The 25115-nt window shown below is 44.6% G+C and overlaps 7 protein-coding genes across 7 annotated transcripts; 4 read left to right on the top strand and 3 right to left on the bottom strand.

The window, feature by feature from the left end:
* Positions 1–1176: 1176 nt before the first annotated feature.
* On the top strand, positions 1177–5269 carry SAMD00019534_035600 (hypothetical protein; the record flags this gene model as incomplete). Its single annotated transcript, XM_012904452.1, has 7 exons — positions 1177–1947; positions 2009–2678; positions 2751–3112; positions 3186–3725; positions 3811–3884; positions 3935–3956; positions 4046–5269. The coding sequence occupies 7 exons, from the start codon at positions 1177–1179 to the stop codon at positions 5267–5269; spliced, it is 3663 nt and encodes a 1220-aa protein (XP_012759906.1).
* Positions 5270–7832: 2563 nt separating this feature from the next.
* On the top strand, positions 7833–9069 carry SAMD00019534_035590 (hypothetical protein; the record flags this gene model as incomplete). Its single annotated transcript, XM_012904451.1, has 2 exons — positions 7833–7911; positions 7991–9069. 2 exons carry the CDS (start codon positions 7833–7835, stop codon positions 9067–9069), a joined length of 1158 nt encoding a protein of 385 aa, XP_012759905.1.
* Positions 9070–9229: 160 nt separating this feature from the next.
* On the bottom strand, positions 9230–14623 carry SAMD00019534_035580 (hypothetical protein; the record flags this gene model as incomplete). The annotated part of the gene is made up of 4 exons (XM_012904450.1): positions 9230–9298; positions 9424–12611; positions 12685–12924; positions 13003–14623. The coding sequence occupies 4 exons, from the start codon at positions 14621–14623 to the stop codon at positions 9230–9232; spliced, it is 5118 nt and encodes a 1705-aa protein (XP_012759904.1).
* Positions 14624–15718: 1095 nt separating this feature from the next.
* SAMD00019534_035570 (hypothetical protein) lies at positions 15719–18183 on the top strand (the record flags this gene model as incomplete). The annotated part of the gene is made up of 4 exons (XM_012904449.1): positions 15719–15828; positions 16854–17085; positions 17167–17562; positions 17638–18183. The coding sequence occupies 4 exons, from the start codon at positions 15719–15721 to the stop codon at positions 18181–18183; spliced, it is 1284 nt and encodes a 427-aa protein (XP_012759903.1).
* Positions 18184–18360: 177 nt separating this feature from the next.
* On the bottom strand, positions 18361–20373 carry SAMD00019534_035560 (hypothetical protein; the record flags this gene model as incomplete). Its single annotated transcript, XM_012904448.1, has 2 exons — positions 18361–20246; positions 20310–20373. 2 exons carry the CDS (start codon positions 20371–20373, stop codon positions 18361–18363), a joined length of 1950 nt encoding a protein of 649 aa, XP_012759902.1.
* A 1045-nt stretch (positions 20374–21418) lies between these two features.
* Positions 21419–22963, top strand: SAMD00019534_035550 (hypothetical protein; the record flags this gene model as incomplete). Its single annotated transcript, XM_012904447.1, has 2 exons — positions 21419–22377; positions 22468–22963. Coding segments are annotated over 2 exons (1455 nt in total), but the record flags the coding sequence as incomplete, so codon positions are not given.
* Positions 22964–23721: 758 nt separating this feature from the next.
* SAMD00019534_035540 (hypothetical protein) lies at positions 23722–24436 on the bottom strand (the record flags this gene model as incomplete). The annotated part of the gene is made up of 3 exons (XM_012904446.1): positions 23722–24192; positions 24262–24306; positions 24389–24436. The coding sequence occupies 3 exons, from the start codon at positions 24434–24436 to the stop codon at positions 23722–23724; spliced, it is 564 nt and encodes a 187-aa protein (XP_012759900.1).
* Positions 24437–25115: the final 679 nt, after the last annotated feature.

Genomic DNA, 25115 nt, shown 5'->3' with positions numbered 1-25115 from the left:
TATCCCATCCATCCATCCATTCAATCAGAATCAATCAACCAATCAATCAAACAATCAAACAAACAATCAACCCTTTTAAGGTTGACACACTCATTCACTCACTCTCTTATTTAAAGATCTGGAGGGATGTGAAACATGTATGTTTATGTGTTTGTCCGGACATGCGTCGGAGTAGAATGCCAGAGTGGTGGTGATGGTGGTAGTGTGTGGGTACGCCTGTCGATTGCCTTTAAAGGTGTTATCAAACGGCACACCCACCACCACCATCCATATTAATTAATGACAATTTGTCTCCACCAATCCAATCGATTAAGGTAGGGGTGTGGTGGGGATGGTTGGTGGTTGGTGATGTGTCTCTACTCTGTTTATCTGTCTATACATCCGCACAGCGCAGCACATGTGCTTGCAAGCAGCATCAATTGACGCCGACTTAATGTAGAGAGTTGACTGTATTCACGAGAACAGACATCCATCCATCTATACCCCCCTCAGTATGTCATGGATTGTCATCCAGTCCCTCGGTATTGGAATTGGATCTGACCGCTCATCCATTCATGCATGCATGCTTTGTTGTTGTTGTCCTTCTGTTTGTCCGCGCGCACTTCACACCCTTTTTCCCACGATTCACTCTCTCTCACTAACGTCCACCTTCCTGGTTTGATTGAATGCTTGTCTGTTGATGATGTTGTTGATGTTGATTTTGTGAGATGATGGACTGTGATTGGATGTTAATGCATGACATCAACTCTATCAGTACAATAAACAAGTTGTTGAGCTACCTACTACTACTACTACTCTTCATCATCAACAACAACTACTGCTACAACTACTTTATCCATTCATTATACACATAAACAAACTTAAACATATATATAAATAATAATTATAATTAGACAACATCAATAGAGATTATTCAATACCATTCCAGGACATTACGGATCATCATTAATATTGGGTGAAGAGGACGGACCCCTGTGGACAATTTGTTGTTGGAATCATCTAGATTGATCAATACCGATAAAGATGACATTGGACAATAACTCAACTAATAGGGAGCACAATTATTATCCTCATCATCATCAACTTCAACATCAACATTCACAACATCAACTACATCAACAACTACAACAACATCAACATCAACATCAATATGAAGTTGGCAATAGCAATAGTAGCATGTTGGATAATGGAGGTGGCAATAATACAGTTCATCACAGGACACACTCGTCTTCGAGTTTGAAAAACAATGTTCTCTTGCGAAACGTCAATTCACAAGGCACATTCGTTTACTCATCATCTCCTAGCAATGAGGGCACCCCAATGCCACACAACACCCACCTCGATCAGCCCTTGTCCAAAGCCACGACCACCCCACTTCTGATCACCCAAACGACAGCGACCCCTCCAAAGCGGACCCTGTCCACTTTCGATACGATCATATTCACGATCAATCTCTCAATACCTCTTGCAGTATTATTTCAACTAGTTATACTTGGCTCAAAGTTCTTTATCTGTACACAGATTGATGCGCGATACTCCTCGGACACTGATGCTGCAGCATTCGCCACCTGTGACACTCTGGACAAAGTCGTGACCTCAATGCTGTTGCTCATCCAACCGCTACAGTTCATTCTGTCGGCCATCGCACTGGCATTGATATTCTCACAGCGACGACTTCGTTCACTATTTCAACATACTATACAACGTCAGACTGGCATCCTCTCACTTGACAATAACAACAAGGAGTCGTCATCAGGCAGGTCATCAACATCATCAACATCATCAACATCAACAACATCAACATCACACGAGTCCAATCATGACTCTTCACATGCCATCGATACTATTATACTATGGACAACAGTATCAGGCTTTATTTACTCATGTCTAAGCAAGTGGATGATAACTTCATCCGCCGACTACATCTTCAATGATGTCATTAACAATGTATGTATCATTATCCATCTCCATTCAACCATTCAATCACCTCACTAACATCATCCACCAGTTCTGCTCATCATTGGAGTTCATCATATACGCATTCTTCCTCAACTTTGAGGTTACATCTTCTGCGATGTCCAGGTTTATACCTCGATCAGTGGCGATACATGGTCGCAGCAGCTGGACGACCAAGCTGTACCTGTGTCTGACCTGTAGTTACCTGTTCCTCATGTGCTACTCGCACATCGTGCCACTGGCCAACATTATACATCCGAACCTTCTGCGGCCTGACCAAGACCTGCACTTTCTCAAGAGCCTGGTCAAGTCATCGCTCTACTTCCTGCAGATCACAATTCTGATGATGTACTACCACGAGAGACCGTCCTACCAACTGGCATCACTGGTCATCACTTCATTCTTCTTCACAATGACAATCTTTGATTGTTTCCACCTGTCGACCAAGCTGTTGGCGCCACTGGCAGCCGAGCGTCTGGTCATCCGTCGATGTATCCGTGCCATCACATTGCTGATACAACTGATGGGCATTGCCATCGATTTATTCAACGATTGTTTGGAGTATCATCGCCACTACAATCAAATGTTGAACAAGGTGGACAAGGTACTGCAATCGAACAAGCAGTTGATCAAACAAGAGGATGCTCATAAGATGAAGGCCACCGATGACAAGGTCTTCTTCAAGAACACAATCAATCAGATAAAGAAGACTTTGGCAACAGGTAAGTGAACAACTAGACATCACACTCACTCGCTCGCTCACTCATTAACACATCACATACTCATCCATCTAGCCAACTCAAATATGGGCTTCCTCAATGACGCTGATGTCCAATCACATCAAGTGCCATACTTGGTCAAGATGTCAGAGTCGTTTGAACATCTTAGTCTGATCACAAAGGAGTGTTTGTACTTTGATGAGCTCCAGACGCTCAACAACAATGACATTGAACGCACCAGCTTTAACTTAGAGTGTTTGTTGGAGGATGTGATTGCCAATCCATCGATTCGTAGCTACTTTGAGAAGAAGGACTTGGACCTTTGTTACCTGCTTCAGCCCGGTGTACCCCTCAACCTCCTTGGCGACCCATCTAAGCTAAAGAACATCCTCCTAAGGCTACTCAACAACTCACTAAAGGCAACATTCAATGGAGAGGTATGTGCCATGTCCTTGGCGTGGTAGTGTCCTGGACAATCAATTAACAATCCACCCCCTTCAATCAATCTAGATTGTGATCAGAGTTAGCTCAACAACCAGGTCTAATGGTGGTGGAAATGCAGCGAATGAGATCAACTTGACATTCACCATTATTGACACTGGAGTTGGAATAGATCCAGAGGCGATCCCCCTTCTGTTTGAACCATATGCACTCACTAAGCAAGGTTACGAAGAGTTCAGAGTCGGCCTCGGTCTTGGAATATGTAGTCAGTTGTCCAAGCTACTTGGTGGCACACTCAAGTACGACCCGAATAATCAGTTGAGTGCGCCAGGTGATGGACGTGGCGCATGCGGTTCAATATTCACTCTGGATGTACCACTGGAGATACAAGCCAAGTCTTCGATGCACACAACCCCAACCAAGCCAGCATCACATCAGCCCGCCACCACCAATGTCCTAGTGATCGATGACAATCCCAACATCAACTCTGCGATCGAGATGCACTTGGAGCCACAAGGACTGGCAGTAACCAAGGCTCACACATTCGCCCAAGGCCTATCACTTCTCAAGTCTGGCAATGATTATAACATAGTCTTCATTGACTCTATGGTATGTCTGTCCATTTACTCTTCACTCAATCTAGTGTCCACCGGAGACCTAACATACTCTCGCCACACCTGCTCTACACAACCAGATACCCAACCTAAACATTGATCTCATCAGACAAACTAAGCAACAGGACCCAACAAAGAGTCCCTACTCACACAGGTTAGTGCTCATGTGCACCAACAAACAAAAGAAGCTCTACGACAATCAAGGACTTCACCTAATATGAAGCCTGTAAGTACTGTATGCACAGGGATGCGTCCATCATTCCCTTCCCGTCAACTAACATACCCACTCCCTCACTCAATCGATCAATCAAACAGTTGAAGAAAGAGCAACTACTCACGATTATAAACTCCCTAAAGTCTACATCTCCCTTTGTTCTATCACATTATTCACCTTTGTTGTCAACTCCTACGACATCGACTTGCACGCCAACAACTTCTTCTGGCTCATCGTCGACATACCAGAGAAGGACACCGCCTACACTTCTCAAACAGAACAGCGCACCAAAGTTAACATATCAGCCGTTGACCCCTATCCGATCGTCGTCATTCAAGACAATCTACTCCAACGCCTCGTCCAACGCCTCTACTCCCTTGCTCCAGTCCCCCTGTGTCAAGTTTGAGACTCCAACCAACTCTGGATGCGGCGAGCAATACTATACAGTGACTGGCATCACCTCACCAGAGTCGGCTTCTACCTCACCAATGCAGTCACCCAAGCTCAAGCACAAGGGAGCCGAGGTACACGTAATCGCGCCTCTTGAGCTATACACACCGGCCAAGGAGGAGACAACACCTCTCCATCAGATAGTTCCAACTTCCATCAATCCAGACTTTGCTGCCGAGCAAGCTGCTTTGGAGTCCGATCATCAACAGCAGCAACAGCAACAGACTGTCGTACCCCAACAACAACAACAAACAGCAGCGGAGACCATGCCAGTGGACATGGAGAAGGGAGATGCAGTGGCCAGTGCCATTGACACATCAGTCCATCAACAAGAGTACATGGATGGCAAGAGGCAACAGAGTCAGATGAGCACATCCAAACATATTCGCACACCAAGCACAAGCACAAGCACTGGTACAAGCGCTGCGATCAGCAACATCCGTATTTTGTTGGTGGAGGACAATCAGTTCAATGCTCGTATCGCCACTACGGTGCTTCAGAAGCATTCATTCCGCGTCGATCTCAAGACCAATGGACAGGTAGCATTGGAGCATATCAAAGGATCACACTCGATGTACGACCTTATCCTGATGGACATTCACATGCCAGTGATGGATGGCATTACCTGTACCAGGATGATTCGTCGGTTCGAGAGCGAGCAGGGCTTTAGGAAGATACCAATCATCGCACTCACCGCTGACAACACATCCGGTCACAAGAACACCTGCTTAGATGCAGGTTGCAACGAGTACATCTCCAAGCCATTGGACTATCCCATTCTAATCAGTGTTCTCAAGAAGTTATTGGACAACTCTGCCATTGTTTCCAGCACCCCATCTGGAGCTGCCACAACATCTTCCAATGAAGCTGCCTAGGCTTTCAATAATATGACAAATCGGCAATATGTTTCTATTTTATTATTTATTTCTTTAAGTTGGTGCATCGGCTTTGCAAAAGTATTAATCCCAAGATTGTTGAATTTAATCATGACTGGATTCGCCCTCCTTGTTCTAATCAGTTTTAAACTCAACTGGAAAATTCCACCAAAGACCCAATTAGATATGGATTAAACACTAACAACAAAGTACTCAACTTCTATTTATAGTATTATATTAATATTGAGATCGGGCATTGCTTTCATTCTTCAACTTCCATCACCAGTGGAAAGGTGTGTGATTTAACTGATTGCTTCAGTTCGTTTCTAGAAGTATAATTTATTTATAACTTCAATAATAATGAAGATTTGAATGTTGATCAATCAATCTATCAACATAATTATTAATCATTTCATCATATTACTTTGATATAATAATGAATATTCAAATACTATTAATATTAACGATCTTGGGATTATTCCCTGTTGCCCTGGCCGATCCAAATTGTATAATAGGAGGATGGGAGGCAGATGGTTGTGAGAATTTCCTCTATACTTTCAACAATACCAATGGTCCAACTATCGCATTCAATCAAACCAACCTAAACATACCATTGGGTGTTCAGATCCTTATCTATGGCAATGCAACAATGGATCAATCAGTCAAACTTACATTCAATTGTCGGCCCAACATTACCTTTCCTAGATGTGTCCAACTGACCATATATGGCACTTTAAAATATGACCTGATTGAAGTGTTCACGAATATGGACCTCACCCTTGTCTACAACAACATAGAGGGATACACTTTTGCTGCGGATCATAGCTACATCCACCTCACGGAGCAATACTACAAACTCTTGAGCCAAGTTTATTACACCTCCACCGTCAAATGTAAATATATCTATGAGTTGTCCCGCCCTGTCTACTCCAACAATTATTTGACTGACTTTGTCAATCATTCAGTTCCACCTGGTGTGAATGCCAGAGCAATAACTATTCCTCGTCCCAATTCGCCACCATTTGCAACTTTAACAAATACAAGTATGACTTCTCTTTCACCTCTACAAACTAAATAATCCCGATACTAACCAATAATAATAATAATACAACTCAGGTCTCTCTCTTCCTATATCCAAGGGGTTATCAATCAATGTAACGTCTCACTATGCCATAGACTTCTTTTACTACCTCCAGTCATTCTTGGATTCCTATGTCTTTGGAGTGGACAAGTATGATTATAATTCAGTGGTTGTATATGTAAGTAAGCAAACAAACTACCAACGGATAGATTTAATTATTTACCGACAATCACTCACAACATTATGATAATTTTCCCCTGGCTTATATAGTGGAAAGTAGATTTACATTATGATTTAAAATGCACAGGATTCTTGCTCACAATTGTTCCAAACTTCTCAAGCAAAGATGTCGAAGCACTCATACCATTATTCAACAACTATATGCTAAAGTATGTGCTTCGGTCTTTATTCTGACAGACAGACAGACTAACAGACTTTCCTTCTTCTATAGCAACACTAACGTGGTCTCCAGGGATAGTTATTTGGATGATCTGTCAGTGGAGATCAATGGAAAGGAGGTACTAATTTCTGCGGCCACTTCGACCACATTCTCCTTAACGGCAACTGCTACCGGACAGACCACAAACGACTCAATCAGCAATGGATTTAACTCTCACCACACATTACTCTTATTGTTATTATTGGCCACTTCTGTATTCTTATTTTAATCATCACTTCCACAAAGTTTTTGGTCCAATACACACTCATTCACATCAATCACAATAAATAAAAAAAACAAAACTAATATTTATTGTTTATTCTCTTCGAACATATAGTTATTTATCTTTCAATAAGGAATAGGTACCAGTATGTTTATTTTAAATAAACTAATATAGTTAAGATAACTATTAAAGTTAAGAGTGAGTATTACAAATCAATCACTTATTCTAATCTTTTCCTATTTATATATTAATTGTGTTGTTTATAGATTATGTGTTGTAGTCTTCCAATCACTCACAATATTATAATAACAATCTATAGGGGTTTACTCCTATCATTCCATTCATTCGTACCAACACCATGGAGACTGTGTATCACTCATTCAAATACATAAACTCATGAGTTGGCATGCAAACACAAATAAACACACACTTCCACTTTCATACACACATATATACATACACACAAACACACACTTGATTATTCAATTAATGATTCGTGGACTACCACGATGATATGATAATAGTTGGAGAATTTTACTTGTCTAGACTACTGGATATGGTGCCGACAATAGTTTAGATCTCTAGTTGTCGGATTTGGAAATGTTTAGCTCTGCTCCACCAGTAAACAATATCATACATATTTACTCTTTTAGGTACCATGGTACATCCAAACAATAATATAAATAGACTTCAAAGTCAATTACAACTACAACAAATACAACTACAACAAATATATACATATAATAATTTATTTATCTGTTGACTTATCTAATAATATTTATTCTTACCCATTTTTGTCTGTTCATAAACAACAAAAAAAATGAAGGTATTACTCACTTTTTTGATTGTATCTTTGGCAGTTATCTCTGCTCAAATTGATCCCAACTGTGATGTCTTTGGTATGTAATGAATCATAGATCGAACGAGCGATACAAGAGATCTCTAACATACTAATATATATATTATAATACTTTTTAGACGTTAGTGCTGCCAAGATAGATCCAACTTACTATCAAGGTACTGGAGGTCATGCTATGTTCTTTGGTGACTCTAAGATTCCAAGCGGTATCATTGAGTGGGACTTCTACCAGAATGAGGCCATCATCCAGAATGACGGTGAATTCATTGCTCTCTCTGGCACTCTCATCCCACCAGGAAAGACCTCCCCATTCCTGGAGATCAAGATGGTTCTCGAGAAGTCCAAGGGTTCATTCCCACCCCACAAGGAGTTGAAGCCAGATGCCTACGTCCCATTCGGCCCAGTTGACCCACAGACATGGATGTACTACAGACTCAAGACTTCAACCATTGAGGCTCACGGTGCTCCTCTAGAGGGAATGAACATCGAGTTGTCTGAGCACATGGATATGCCAATGCAAGTCGGAATCGGTGCCAACGGAAAGAACATCGTGAACGGAATGTCTGGCTGGTACAACTTCAAGTTCACCAAGGATGGCAAGGTCATCTACACTTCCGATCAGGTCGTTGACTTCAACTTGAACATCAAATGCACTGACTGCCCACTTGGATACTACTCTGCCTACCCTGCCGACAAGCAAGCCCTCTTTGTCAGTGCCTCTGACATGACCCCATTCGCTGGCTACAGCCAATGGCACTTTGCTGAGAACTCTGGAATCGTCCAATTGAACCCAGACTTCAGCATCACGGTCGGAGGTGTCTACATTCCTCTTGGAAAGGATGCCCCAACCATGGTCTGCACCATGGACTTCTACCCAGATTTGGATACCTTCCGCTCAATGAAGATGGAGCTCCCAGCCGCTGACTACTTCCCAACTGGACCAGTGGACGTTGGCACCTGGGCCCTCTACCGTGTCAACACCACCAACTCGCTGTGCAGCGTTGATACTGGCTACACCATCATCATCACTGACGACAAGAACATGCCCGCCCAAGTTGGAGTTGGAGCAAATGGCAAGAACACTGATCTTGGTCTCTCTGTCTGGATGGGCTTCCAGGTCATGAGACCAGATGGATCTATCTACCAGAACCCATCTGATGTCCTTGACATCAACATTGGATTGGTATGCTTGTCCTAAACTTAAGAACTGAGGATCAAACCCCTACCTGAACATTCAAATAATCAATAACATTATATTTATTTATTTATTTATTTAACTATTATACATCTCTCTTCATGTTCGTTTGGATTGATTGATTGGTATGAGTACAGGATGGTTTATTAATATACACCTTTGATCAGATTGATTGGATGAATACATTCTGGATGGTGGCTGGACATGGACTGATCAGTCCAATGTTTGATGGCTGGATTATATTTTTTGAATGATTGATTGAATGATTGTTTGGTTGGTGGATGATTGGATGATGTGATTGAATGATTGGTTGATGGATGTCTATTTGTACAACGCTGATGGGTCTCCTAAAAATACAAGTGTCTTGGCAAGTTGACCAATGATGTCCTTTTGCTTGTAGAGTGCCAACTGTTTGATGACCTTGGGCAAGTTCTTCACAATGACAATGTGTGTGTTCCTGATGTCCTTTTGAACCTCATCCTGCGAGGACAATGGTACGTAGTCCGCGCGGTAGTCTGGTACATCGGTCAACTTGTCAAAGTACTCATAAAGACGGGTGAGGTTGCCAATGATGAAACGGTTGACGGGAAGCATGAATGACTCCTTCTGTCCAAACTCAATGCCGTTGGCAAGGTTTTGAAGCACCTTTCCAATGAGCACGAGGGCACGGGAGGCCTCGGGGCCCGGTGCTTCATCTACCAAGCCTGCTGTGAACGGCGCAATGATTGCAGGACACAGGAATCGCAAAAAGATGAAGCCTCCAACACTCGAGTGCTTGTTGTCTGGGAACTTCTTGACGACCTCCTGTTGAAGATACTTTGATATCTCACGCAACGACACGGGCAGCTGGTGCAACGAGTCGATGATATTATCGGTGAACTTCTCGGACATGTGGATCAAGCTCATCATGTTGGTCATCAGCTCCTCACTTCCTTCGTTGATCTTGGACGGGTCGACCTCGTAGCCGTTGGGGTTGGCAATGACCTCCTTGACGAGTGGCGTGATCACCTTGGTGAGATAGGACATACCCTTCATCTTGGTGAACGCAGTCATCAGCTTGGTGGCCGTTGTGTTGGAACGGAACAGGGTGGACGAGTTGGCGGTGGCGGCCACCTCAACCTCAATGCCGGTCTGGATGATTGGACGAATCTTGTTGAAGCTGTCAAAGATCCTGGATATCGAGTCGATGATACGTCCCTGTTCTTCCTGGCTGCATGGTGACACGACGCACTGCACCACCTGGAGTGATGGGGAGGCAAGAAGCGATACCAATTGATTATACTGCTCCTCGATGAATGTATCGGTGAACTCGTTGGCTGTTGGTGGATCCAGAATGAATTGCCAGTCAGTGGACTCGAGCTCAGCAAATACGGTGTGTGGATCGACCACAGTTGCCTGGCTCTTGACTGTAGTGACTGCCGCTGTAACGTCCTCGAACGATCCAGTGTCCACACCAATGGGCGCAACGGGCGCGGCTACCGAGTCTCTCGAACCCTTGCCTTCGGCAAACGTGGCGATCAACTGATCATACACAGACTTGGACCATGCGGCACGGCTCTGTTGACGGAAGTGACTGTCGAGCGCGTCGAATGAGGGCTTCATAGCTTGGAAGCGCTGAAGTCCACGCTCAAAGTAGTCTTGCTGGGCCTTCATGCATGCGTAGAACACCTTGAGTGAACGAGCCTGTATCAGAGTGCCAGCCTTGAACAGTCCATCAAACTCGTGCGCGGTCTTGTCCAGGGCCTTCTTCAGGCCACCGACCTCCTTCTCGGCCTCAACAACCTTCTTGTCGTTGGATTGCACGTTCTTGGCCAACGAGTATAGCTTGCTCACGGCCGAATCGTACTCAACGTGAGAGTCAAAGACACGCTTGCGCATCTCGACAATGAGAGGAATGAATGCATCGAGCTCGTCGACGACCGAGGTCAGTGGCTGCGAAAAGGCAGAGTTGGTGCGTGTCGACAGCTCGCTGCGCAGGTAGTTGACCTTCTTGATTGATGCAGAGAAGTGCTCGAGTGATGAGGCCAGTGATGGCTCGACAACTGTCTCCAGATTGGACTTGGCCAGCAGCAGATTCTCTGTAAAGTGACCCTGCTCCTTGAACGAGTCCACCTCGACCTCATAGTACTTCTTGCTCGACTTGATGAGCTTGAGACATGTCTTCTTGAAGTTCTGTAGCGACTCGATCTTGGCATCGTACTCCTTGAGGAATGAAGAGGAGTCGGACGACTCGGCTGACGACATGTTGGCCTGGGACGCCACGTAGTTGGCCAGCATGTTGGGCGAGTTGACCAGGTTGACGATGGTCTGCACCTTGCCCAGTTTCTCCTCAATCATCATCTCCAGGTCGACAAGGCCTTGATAGTCGATGTGTGTGTTCTTGGTGTACTTGACCATGCCGTTGATGTTCTTCTGGAAGCGAGACATGACAAGCAGGGGCTCGAGCAGTAGCGCTCGCAAGTTGAACTCCTTCTGCTCGTCGTCAGTCTCGGCCTTGCGACGGTCCATAGCCAGACGCTCGCACTCCTTTAGGTAGTTGACAATGGGCGAGCTGGTCTTCTTGAGCATGCCGTCCAGCATGTGGATGGCCGAGGGTATGTGGTCGATGTACTGGTTGTACAGCACGTCGGTGGACTTGAAGTGATTGAGCAGGATGTCTCCGATCTTGCGTCGGTTAGACCAGGCAAACATACGAGCGTTCATCTGATGCAGCAGCGACGAGTTGACGTTGTAGACACGCTCGAGCTGGCCAAACAATGTCTTGATCTCCTCCTCCGAGAGGAAGACGTATGGCAGATGCTTGAGGTACTCTGGCAGCATGTCGCGATCACGCATCATCAGTGGGTTGAGGAAGATTGAGCGAAGGATGTTGAGAGAGCGGACAAATGTGCGCTGAGTCTCGAGTAGCTTCCAGCCAAACTTGTCGCGGAATGAGCGCGTCGTGTCAAACAGTGCAGTGTTGTGGTTCTCACCACAGCTGATGGCTACGAACTTGCCGAGCAGTGCATCGATCCTCTTGGGCACCTTTTGGTCGCCGGCAGCATGGCCAAGCTGTCCAAATGAATCCTTACCAGCGGTATATATCTTGCCGCTGTCTGTGAGGAAGGCCATGTGGCGGCCACCACAACTGATTTGACGCACCGACTGCGAGCGCAGTGCCTCGACCAGCTTGGGCTGCGACTCGTTGCCAGTGTGGCCGTGGCCGAGCTCCTGGCCAGTGCCCCAAGTGTAGACATCTCCACACTCGGTCAGAGCGGCGGTCGAATAATGGCCACAACTCAGACGCTCGATATTCAAACTCTTGAGTGAGGGTATCATTGTTGGCACTGAGATGATTGTGGCGGAGCCCATCGCAGCACCATTTCCAAAGATGATGACCTCGCGCTGATTAGTCAACACAGCATTGTGAGTGGCACCACAAGCAATCTGAATGATCTGGTACTTGTCCAATGATGTGACCATCATCGGTGTACTATTCTTCTGTGTATCTCCAAGTCCAAGTTGACCATACTCGCTCGTTCCCCATGTAAACACCTTTCCATTCTCTGTTGTTGTTGTTGTTGTTGTTGTATTAGTGAGTGATCAATAGAGTTGTGCGTGGAGGAGGCAACAACTTACTAGTTAGACAAATGGTGTGCTTCTCACCACAGCATACTTGTGTGACCCAATGTGAGCTCATGGCTTGGACAACCTTGGGTACCGGTTGATTGAGTGTGTCGCCGTGTCCAAGTTGTCCATCCTCGCCAACGCCCCATGTGAGCAACTCTCCATTGGACTTGAGTGCAGCAGAGTGATAGAATCCAATTGATATCACAACGACTTCAGACAGTATCTCCACCTTTTGTGGTGTCATTTGATCTGGATTGATGGGTAAGAAGATACATGTTAGCGTCACTGCGACTGGTCAATCAATCAATCAATCATGCCCAAACATACCATCAAGCGTGCCATTGCCTAGGGTTGGGACGGGTGGGTTCTTGACGGAGCCGCGACCCCACATGTAGACATCGCCATTCTCTGTCAACATGGCAGAGTAGTAGCTGCCACATGAGATGGAACAGATGTCTGAGGTCTGGAAGTTTGGTAGACGCTCCGGTGTGTTCTGACTGTCCTTCTCGGGCTTGAAGCCCAGTTTGCCGTAGGAACCTGAGCCCCAGGTCATCAAACCGCGACTGGTGTCCAGTTGCGTGGCGCCCGAACGTATAGCGCTGTCACTTGCTGAAGCGCCACCCAGGCCGCTGCCAATGTGTGAGTGTGAGGAGGGCGGCGAGGAGCCGGGTGTGAATCCAGTGTCGACGACATTTGACAGTGACGATATCGATGTGAACGAGCTGGCTGGTGAGCTCAGCACGCTGTTGCTGTTGCTGTTGTTGCCGCCGACGTTGTTGTTGTGGCCGAGCATTACTGGTGAGTTGCTGCTTGGCGAGGAGTCGTCCTCAATGCGCGCATTTCGAGTGAGTGTAGCATGCTTCAGCTTGGCGGTGATCGAGCTGGCTGAACGGCCCAGCATCCTGTCCTTATGATCCTTCTCCTTCTCCTTGGCCATGTCCTTCTCCTTCCTCTCGCGCTCCTTTCGCTCCTTCTTCTCGGCCTTTTCCTTTTCCTTGCGCTCCTTTTCCTCCTTCTTCTCGATCTCCTTGCGCTCCTTCTCCTCCTTCTTCTGTGAGGAGTCCTTCTCCAGCTTGCCAATGGCCCACTGATGTGGGAACTTCTTGAAGATGGAGCGCTTCTCATCAGAGGCGCCCTCGCGCTCAGTGTCAGGCGAAGTCTCGCTCCTGTCCTCTTCCAGACGCGAGTTGTACGCGACAAGACTCTGAGCGATGGTCTGCGCGCTTGGGCTGTCCTTTCCGCCCTCGGATGTCAACGACACCTTCTCAAAGTTGAGTGAGTCCGAGCTGGTGCTAGTGCTGGTGCTGATGCTCGCAGACTTGTCAGGTGTCGCAGTGATCAGCGACACAGATGATGGAGGTGGACTGCTTGGAAGGATGGGAGGTGATGCAACAGAGGATGCAACAACTATGGGTGGCTTTCCGCCTCCTTGGACCGGCGCGGAAGTCGATAAGTTTCCTGAACTGATGTTTCCAACGCCCATCATTGACATTCGGTTGACCTGTTGAGGTGGCGATGATGGTGGATATGGTGGAGGAAGTGTTCCACTACTTGTGTTTGGTGCGTTATCTCTGCGCAGTGGTGGTTTTGGCAGTGGAGTGCTTGGTGGCACGTTTGTTGATGTTGGAGTTGGAGTTGGAGTTGAGGTAGGAGTTGGGGTTGGAGTTGGATTCGCTGTTGTTGTTGATGTTGAGGTTGTTGATGTAGTTGGAGTTGTTGTGCCAGTGGATTGGCCACTGATTGGTGCCTGTGGCAATGGTTTGTTGACGCGAGGTTTCAGAGCAGCAGGTTTTGGTGGCAGAGGTGTCGAGGGAGGTGTATTTACATTGTTGGCTGTAGGTGGTGCTGGTGGGGCATTTGAAGGAGGTCCTCCACCTCCTCCACCTCCAGCTCCAGCACCTCCAGGTGGAACACCTGACTGTGGTCTTGGAGGCAATGCACCACTCATTCGTTGATTATAATTGAATGATGTTTGTGACATTTATATATATTATAAATAGTTATATAGTTTGTTGGTCTCGACCTTGGTTGATTGATTGGCTGATGATACAATGAATGAATGAATGGACTTGATGATTGAATAATGATGTTGTTTGGTGACACTTGAAAGATGTGTCTTATCTCTCTGAGCTCCGAATGAATGAATGTATGTATGAATGAATGCTAACCTTGTTGTTGTTGATTGTTGGACCCTAGGCCGCGTATCTTACAAAGAGAGAGGGGAGAGAGTAATTAAGACACAACAGAGAGTGGGGAGTTGTGTGTGTTTGATCCAAATAAATATCATTCTCTCTCATCCAACAACACAACACCACGATGACAGCAAGGTCATGCCCCAAGGTCGGCCCAAAGTGATATCATAAAAAAAATCTAGTTTGACAACACTGATGGAGTGGTCTTGACATCACCATCGTTCATTGAATTTGACATCGATCGCAGTTGTATTCATGCAAGATTATGATTGTGCCGATAGTAGTAGTGGGTGTCATGATGCATCATCAAACAAAGATACACAAATTTATCTCCAAATAAATAATTAATAAATAGATAATAGATATAAGATATCTGTTCTTGTTAAGAAATAATATAATTATGTTATAATTGATTTAGGTATATGTTTAGTTCTGTCTAACATTCTACAACTCGAATTTGAAAAACTGATTGGTGAACGTTACTGACAAAGTAGTTGTTGAAGTTGGGGTTTGGTTCAAAACAAAAAATTAGTTGTTAGTTTGAGGACACATGAACTCACACATCATCTCAACTCATTCATTCATACTCACGACTCTAATATATTAACAGATAGATATTTAAGTATTATATATTTATATTATATATAATCACTCAAATACTCAATATATATATATAATAATAAGCATAACAAAGCTTTGTATTTAACTTTACAAATCTATCTTCATCAACTCAATTTGTGATTATTCAATTGTTGAATTTATCTCAATCAACTTCACAACTTTCAACAAACTCAAACAATCAATCAAACTTCAACCTTCAACAAACTCAACTTATAAATCAATCAATAATAATGGCCGAAACAACTGCTGAAGTAGACATCAACGAGCTTGCCGAGTACGAGGACAGTGACGAGGAAGTCGTCCAGGAGACCAATGGCGACAAGAAGAACATCTCTGCAAAGTGAGTTACTTAAATCAATCAATCAATCAAACAATCCCGCGCTCGCTTCAACAACTACCCCATCAATGGTCGTCCGGTTATTGCAATTGCCTCTTGTGTGTCAAGTCCTCTCTCACTCCTCACACCAGCCGCGGCTGCGTGTGCTGTCTGTCAATGGAAGTGTGAAGGTGGGAGAATAATGGCCATCATCCCATCGTATATCTCCCTCCCAATGTCCAATGTCCCTCCAAGACATGACGACTCTCCCGACGCGTGTCCGCTATGGCATCCATATGCCACTCACTCTATATCTTTCTCCTCTCTCTCCTCTCTCTCTCTCCCCTTCCACTTTGCTGCTGCGAATTAAGAAGAAGAAGAAGATGAAGAAGAAGATGATGAAGACTATGAAGTGCAGTGCGAGCGAGCTGTCCAGTGCACAATGGCCTTGGGCCCCTGGGTGCTGTTCGAGTTCTGTCATTTGGTTCATTATCGACAACTCTCAAATCACAAGCAACCAACACAACAACTATACAACAACAACACCAACATCACATCATCCAACTACAACATCAGCACCAACATTATCAACACCAACAACAACTACTTCACAACAATCAATCACATGACTCAACAACAAACAAACAAACAAACAATATTGACATTGAATGGGACAGGTTGGGCCAAACAAAGAATGGCAATCCTGTGTGGAAGGAAGGAAGCTTGGTGGATAGGACGCATCGTGGAGACATGCCAACATCCTTCCATCCAGCTAGTCACACATACACACAAGATGGCCATCTAGCATAATGGATGTCTTCACAACATCATCATCATAATCACACACTCTATCCTCACCTCTCCCTGACTACCAAGTCGATCAAGGTTATTAATCCAATCCAATCCAACACAAACCAACTACTACTACTCTCTCTTCGCTCTATCTTTTCTCTTCTCTTCTATCCTCTATCTTTTTTCTTTCTTCCTTCTCCTCACTCTCCCTATCATCTCTCTCCTTATCTATCTATTTTAACTTCAAACAACAATAGGGATACCCACGTTGCCATGCACAGCAGCGGCTTCAGAGAGTTCCTCCTGAAGCCCGAGCTTGACAAGGTCATTGGAGACTGTGGTTTCGAGCATCCATCCGAGGTCCAGAACGAGTGTATTCCCCAAGCCATCCTGGGTCACGACATCATCTGTCAAGCCAAGTCCGGTATGGGCAAGACTGCCGTCTTTGTCCTGTCTGTCCTTCACCAGATCGAGGAGAACCCATCAAACGTATGTGCTGCTGCGCCAGAGGACTGAACTCCAACTGCCACTCCTTCATGAACAACAAACTAATACTCCAATCAATCAAAGATTGTCGCTTTGGTCCTTTGCCACACAAGAGAGCTGGCCTACCAGATCTGTGACGAGTTTGATCGCTTCACTTTCTACTTGCCAACGATCAAGACCGCCGTCATCTACGGAGGTATCCCAGTGCCAACCCAGAAGGACATGTTGAGAGACAAGAAGCCAAACATCATCATTGGTACCCCAGGCCGTGTCCTGCAGCTGGCCAACGACCGCATCCTCAACCTTAAGAACATCAAGCACTTTGTTCTGGATGAGTGTGACTCGTTGCTCGAGTCGCTCGACATGCGTAAGGACGTCCAGAAGATCTTCAAGATGACTCCACCAAACAAGCAAGTGATGATGTTCTCTGCCACTCTCTCCGAGACCACCAGAGCCATCTGCAAGAAGTTCATGCATGTGGTATGTACTCAAGACAAGTCAAGTCAAGCCAAGGTCAAGTCGACATCACTCTAACATTTAGACTTTTTCATATAGCCATTCGAGATCTACATTAACGATGGTTCCAAGCTTACACTCCACGGCTTGCAGCAGTACTTTGTCAAGCTGAACGAGCAAGAGAAGAACGCCAAGTTGGTCGAGCTGTTGGATGCTTTGGACTTCAACCAGGTGGTCATCTTTGTCAAGTCTGTCGCCAGAGCACAGGCACTGAACCAGATCCTGAGTGACATCCACTTCTCCTCGATCTGCATTCACAGTGACCTCAAGCAGCCAGAGAGAATCGAGCAGTACCGTAAATTCAAGAACTTTGAGAGCAGAGTGATGGTTGCCACCAACATCTTTGGCAGAGGTATCGATATCGAGCGTGTAAATGTAGTCATCAATTACGATATGGCCGAGTCCCCAGACACCTACCTCCACAGAGTGGGTCGTGCCGGTCGTTTCGGAACAAAGGGTCTCGCCGTCTCCTTTGTCTCCACACCAGAGGACCAGACCGTTTTGGACCAGGTTCAGGCCAAGTTCGTTGTCTCCATCAAGGACCTCCCTGCCAAGGTCGACCCATCCACCTACATGAGTGGATAAACCCTCTGTCTCCCCCTTTCTTGTGCGCGCGGTGATACCGCATCTCCCTTTCCCCTTTCCCCTCCTGCTGCGAACCAATGTATCAATGATTGAATGAATGAATGAAAGAATAAAAGACAGACAGTGGACATCCATCAAAGAGATATTATCAATAATAATGTACACTTGTTTGTTTAATTAATACTTGAACTCCTCCTTATGTATGTTGCTGGCTTTGATGTTGAAAGTGTTGAGTAGTAGTGATTGGACGCCATTCATGAAGGCCTCTGGTCCACAAAGTAGTGAGTGTCTGTCGGCAATATCTGGAACAATGTCCCGCAGTGCATCTGCTGTAATCCTTCCTCTTTTGATTGTTATCTTATCATTGTCGACAGCATCACCATCACCATCACCATCATTACTTGTTACAAAGCATGTTATGTTGAGTGTTATCAATGATTTGGACGACTCCAACAATGGTGAGAGTATCAATGGCAGACAATCAACAAGCTTGCGACCTGATACAATAAGGTGGATGTCCAGTGGTGTGACTTGCGATGATTGAGTGATGCTACGAATCATTGAAAGGAATGGAGTTATACCAATGCCACCGGCAAACATGGCCAACTTGGCTGTTGATGAAGGGTCGATACCATCAAGGGTGCTCTCTAGGGTGAACTCGCCCTCACAGCCCATCAGGGGCACTGTGATCTGATGTGTGCCGAGCTCAAGACGATGAAGTAATGATGAGACAGCGCCATTAGGCTGATGCTTGACCGTGATTTCAAAGTGATTGTCTGTGGAGTCTTTTGATGAGAGCGCTGAGGATATGGTCCAAGTCCTGACATAGTCGTCGTTGACACTCTTGGGATTGGAAGAGTCCATGTGTTTGTATCCTGGACTGAATTGACCAAAGTCGAATATGGCATACTGACCTGCCTTGTAGGTGATGGGCGATGTGGTCTGGAAGTAGAATGATGAGACATCAGGCGAGAGCTTGACGATCGATTTAAGCGTAGCCATGTTGGACGTCTTTTGACCAACTACCTTGGAGGACACGGCTGGGCTGTATGGCGACGCCTCGATCGTGTCGAATGTGAAGGGGAGTACACGATCACACAATAAGTATGCATCAACCTCCATGCGAATGGTTCTTTGAATGCGTGGATACACAGCCAGTGAAGCCTCGCCTTGTAGTACAGTGCTGCGACCTGTTAGATGAAGTGTAGAGCCATGCTCAAAGTCAACAAACATCAGTCCTGCACGTGGATCATTATGTAGGTTGCCAAGTGTGTTGAAGAATCTGTTGCCGCTGTAGTCTGGGATGAGCACCACGTACTTGTCACTGGTCTCATCAGGTGGGAGCAACTTTACGAATCCAGGACTACCTCCTCGATGATTACAATCCATTCCATTGGTCTGCGCTGCCAAGGAATCATCAATATTTCTTGATGCTATAAACAATGTGTCTGCATTCTTTATCATCGCCGCTGCCGCGTCTGGTAGCTTGGCCTGGTCCCCAAGCTCGGTATACAAGTGAGATGATGAGGAAGAAGATGATGATGAGGCTTGGGCTGTGGACCCAGTCGATGCCCCACTGATTGGTCCCTCTCTAACACGCCTGATTGTGATGTACTTTGGACAGTTGCCCATTGATTGTTCGACCGTAAGATTAAGTTGAATGGTGCCATTTTGTTGATTGAGTTGTACATTGTCTTGCGAGAAGTCGATCGTTCCATTCATCTTGTTGCGACGTCTGTTTGATAGATCAAGTGCTACACCACCCCAGTAAGTCGACTTGTCTCCATTGAATCGCTGACCATGTACCAAGTTGTGGAATAATGGATCACGAGGATTGTTGTTGGCGGTGTTTATGATCAATGAACGATCGTGGGGAGAGGACATGAAGCCTGGTGTACCGGTGATCATGCTGGCCCATGGACGACCACGTTCATCAAGTGTACCCAAGAACATATAATGAAGCATTGGTACAAACTCTTGCATTTGTACCGTCAAGAATGGTCTAAAGAATGTACTCTTTGGCTCAATAATCTCCCTAACTCCCATAATATCCTGGATCATTCCTGTGTTGTTACAATCAGTATGTATGATAGATTGATTGATTGATTGAGTGAGTATGTACATACTTTCACCATCATGCCACCTGTCATGGAAGGGAAGTTCATTCCCATCAGTTGTTGTTGTTGCCATTTTCTTATTTGTTAATTATATATATATATATGTTTGTTGAAATTAAATAATAAAGTATGAATGAATGAAAGGATATATAGAAGTGTCGTGATGATCATATTCCACCTATTCCAAAGATTGAGATGTTTGTAACATCGATTCCGGACAACGTTCCAAAAATAAACTGTGGTGTGGGTCAACATTCTTCGGGTTCCAGAATCGAACAATTCGATGTGAGGTTGATGGGTTCAGGTTTGTCCTGCATCCATCATTAATCAATCAATAATCCCTAGGGTGGACCTTTCTTCAAACAATCGATAGTTCACAAGTCAAGTTATTTGTACCAAAAAATCGACGGCTAAGTTGGTATGGTATTATTCCATTGAGGTAAAGCATGCTTGATTGATTTCTTTTCTTTTTAACTTTTGTTGGTTCAATCAACTTATTATTACTTGGTCAACAATATATTAAACATGGATTAATTAATTAATTACATGTACAATATTGATAAATGAAGGAATGAAAGAGTAGATGGGTTGGATTGTAAGACACACCACACTCAATGATTGGAGGTCAACCAGTTTCTTTCCAATTTTATTTTATTTTTGAAAACGTCCAAACAAGAACAGAAGTGAAATGTTGGGTGTTCTTTGTTTGTTTGTTCTGTTCCTCAATTCTTCTCGACAACCAAACAAACATCAATCAACAAGCAAGACCTTTGTCATCGTCAATCAACAGAAGGATATTTATATATAACATTACGTGTGTGTCCTTTGTTGAGAATTCGATCGACTTGGACATCATCTCAACTTCTCAATTACATCCAACCTTTGTGTTTGTACCCAACAACAACATTAATAGAGTTCATCGTTGTTATCAAATTCAAAACAAACAAACAAATAATAATAATAATATATACAGATACAGATAATAATATATGTCATCTTAAGAAGTAGTATAATACATTACATTCACAGCAGATTATATATATATTCATTCAAAGTTAGTTAGTTAATTAGTTAGTTAGTTTAGTGAGAGGAGAGAGAGACAGTTAGTTAGATTTAGTATGATGATTGCGACACAGGAAGAGGTTGTACACTTTGTCAGCTTGGGCTATGGAGAGCTCAGGCTGGCAAAGAAGTATGCTACCAAGCAGATATTGGAGAGATTGTTCCAGACTGAGGGTGGACTTATAATGGTCGACCCAAATGGTGATGAGGTTGTACCTCATCCCATTGTATCAGACAACAACAACAACAATCTCAACAATATCAACAACATCAGCTTTACCCGCAATGTTACAATCAATGACGACAACAACCTGGACAATGATTATGATTATGGTGGCAGTGGCAGTGGAGCAAGTGGCAGTCGCAGTGGCAGCAGCAGTGGATCAGATGAGCTATACGAGATTGATAGCTCAAAGACATATACTATCGTGTCAGAGATCGACCTGCTGTCTGATACAGAGGACGACGGTGATGATGATTTGGACGACGAGCAAGACTTTGAGAATGAGCACGATTGTGAGCACAACCATGATGACGATGACGATGAAGAGAGTGTAGAGCTCGAGTGTGACGACCTGGCCGACACCAACGACTCCAACGCCGACGACATCATCAAGACAACTACCCAACCCGAGCAAGCAGACGACCAACACGAACAATCAATCATTCACAGCAACCACAATCACACTCACAATCACAACAACAATCACAACAACAATCACAATCACAATCACAATGATCAATGCCCCGACGACTGCACAGACAATGGACATCAACAACAAATTCAGAAGCTGTTGCGCATGCGCGAGGAAAGGATCAATTTGATCAAGACCAACTACCGTCCACTTCACCCAGAGCTGTTTACATTCACCGAGGACTTCCTGGATGAGGCCTTCCTTGGCGCATCCCGTGAATACTCAAAGACCCAAGACCCTGCATCCCTCTTCACAGCCATCACCAAGCTCACAGACACTGGAATCTACTCACTAAAGGTCTTCAAGGAGGACTTCTGTCTGTAAGTGACATGTCACTAACATTCACTCAATCAATCAATCAACCAATCGCTGACAATCCTCCTCTTTCACAACCACTTCGCGACGATCAGGAAGTTGTTAAACGAAATAGATAACTTTAGAAACAGCGGCCTGCCTACGGCCAGACCAAACTCAATGAACAACTACGGCGTTATCCTGGACGAGATTGGCTTCACATCGTTCTTTACTCAGTTCCGCGACCAATATCTGCGTCCATTCACCTCGGTCCTCTACCCAAGATACAACGGCGCCGAGCTGGACAGTCACCACGCATTCATCGTACAGTACAAGATTGACAAGGACAAGGAGCTGGGCTTCCACTACGACGAGTCGGACGTCACGCTGAATCTGTGTCTCGGTCGCCAGTTTACTGGCGGCTCACTGTACTTCCGTGGCATCCTGGACCAGCCCGACACCCACCAAGAGTACTTTGAGTTCCAGCACAAGCCTGGCACTGCACTGCTTCACGTTGGATCCCACCGTCATGGTGCCAATGGACTGACTAGTGGCGAGAGGTCGAACCTCATCATGTGGTTAAAGAAGACCTCTGGCAACTCAAACATCTATTAATAATGGATTATTTATTGGACATCAATCAGCGCTGCAGCGTCAATGCACAATGGCAGTGCCGATAACAACAACAAACAAACAAACTTGGACCGACCAATACTCAACACCCAACTCAACTCAACCATACCCATGTCCTGCGCCAGCCCCTCTTACCCTACTTCCAACACCTTTGCCCCACGTCTGTACAAACCCAACAACCATCATCAACACAATGGAACCTTCAATTTCTATGCACCTAAATAGATCTACAACCTATTGTTTGAACCCATTCAATCATTCCTTCCAAAGTGTCCAGACATTATTTGATTGACTAGTGTGTTTGCAAACCCAATCACCACCTGTTGAGCAAACTCCCATATTGATCAAATGTATTTGATTGAGTGGATAGGATATATTTGTTTATATATTTGGAAGGTAGGGTTTTAAAACAGACGATGATGTACACTCAGGTCTCATCTACTTCTTGGATGTTGGTGGCGGTGGATGGTATACTGGATAATATATTTGGAAGTCATGTGAATGGACTCCTTTGTGCTGGGTTGAAGTGGATGGCTGGGGGTTGGTTGAGAGCTGATGATGATGATAATGACCATCATCACTCTAATAGACGATGAATGATATATATGTATATATGATGGATATAATATAATAATAAATAGATATAGTTGTGGAGTGATATTGATGTTGGGGAGGTTGGGGGAGAGTGCCATATATGAGTGGCAGGTGATGGACAATTGACCAATGGACAATGAAGCTTAGCAAATGTGACAGAAGTTTGCCTTCTTCTTGGAGGACTTATTCTTGCCGAGTGTCTTCTTTTGCATCTCGCGTACCAAACACTCAAAGGCGGAGGAGATGTTCATGTTGGTCTTGGCACTGGTCTCCATGAAGGGCAGTCCCCACTTGGCACAGGCCTTCTCGGCTTCCTGAGACTGTACTTGACGCTCATTCTCCAGATCCGATTTGTTGCCAATCACCAGTATGGGCAGCTTGGACACTGGCATATCCTTTACACGCAATATCTGATCCTTTACAGACTCGAGGTCCAAGAATGATGACTTTGAAGTTATACTATAGACCAACATAAATGCTTGGCCATTCCTAATATATAGGTCTCTCATTGCCAAAAAGGTCTCTGTTCCAGCCGTATCCATGATCTCCAGCATAAAGTGATCACCACTTATCTCTACAACCTTGCGGTACATATCCTCAATGGTTGGGTCATACTATAATTTGATTGATTTTGATTGATTAGTTGGACTGGATATGTACATGAGATTGATTGGATATCATACTCTATCAATAAACTCGTTGTGGACATAACGAATTGTCAAAGAACTCTGTGTGATTGGAATAGTTCCATGGGGTGAGGGGTCAGGACATGTGTGGACCTGGAGCTGAAGTAATGTTTGTTACACATACCTTGCCAACTGATCCGGCACCTAGTACTACCAGTTTGATGTTATTCATGTTTCTGTTTTGTTATATAATATAAATATATTTATGTGTGATTGTGATTGTGATGCGATGTATGAGTGTGGATGATGGTTGTTKTTGATTGATGATGGATGGTAGATTATAAGCAGTTTTGATTAAAACTATACTTGTATTACCAGTGTATGTGAGTGATTGATTAGTTAGATATTGGTTGGTTGTGGATGAATGATTGGTTGTTTGTTTGATTGATTGGTTGCAGATATGTGATGAGATGAGATGAGAGTGAAGTGAAGTGAAGTGTTTAAGTGTAGCGACGACTTTTTAATTAAAAGGTCCCTTCTGGTGTCCTGTCAGCGGAAGGCTGTTTTATTAAGTCAACTATTCAAACAGCAGCAACAAACAGCAACGGATAGCTATGTTTAACAAAGTTATATCAATGATGTGATAGGTGGATAATGATGGATGAACGACAATAATAACACTGATAGATATAGCTAGCAAATAAGTCAATGACCGAGTTGAAGTGATCAGCTGATCAATGGACAGGGCTACCAGTGCCCTTGGTCCTGTCTCCAGCTCATGGTTAATCAGTATGAAGACGAGTGTTTTTGAGGATCATGAGCGGGGGGTTAGACGATACCTTCAAATGGTCCACAAACGCGATATTTCCAAACAAGTTTTTGATTTGATTTGGTCGACTCTAGGTATGAGG

This window comes from Acytostelium subglobosum (genome assembly GCF_000787575.1).
Source record: "Acytostelium subglobosum LB1 DNA, scaffold: scaffold6, whole genome shotgun sequence".
NCBI lineage: Eukaryota > Evosea > Eumycetozoa > Acytosteliales > Acytosteliaceae > Acytostelium > Acytostelium subglobosum.
Note: the sequence above shows the minus strand (reverse complement) of the source record. Positions and strands in the feature narration are given on the sequence as shown.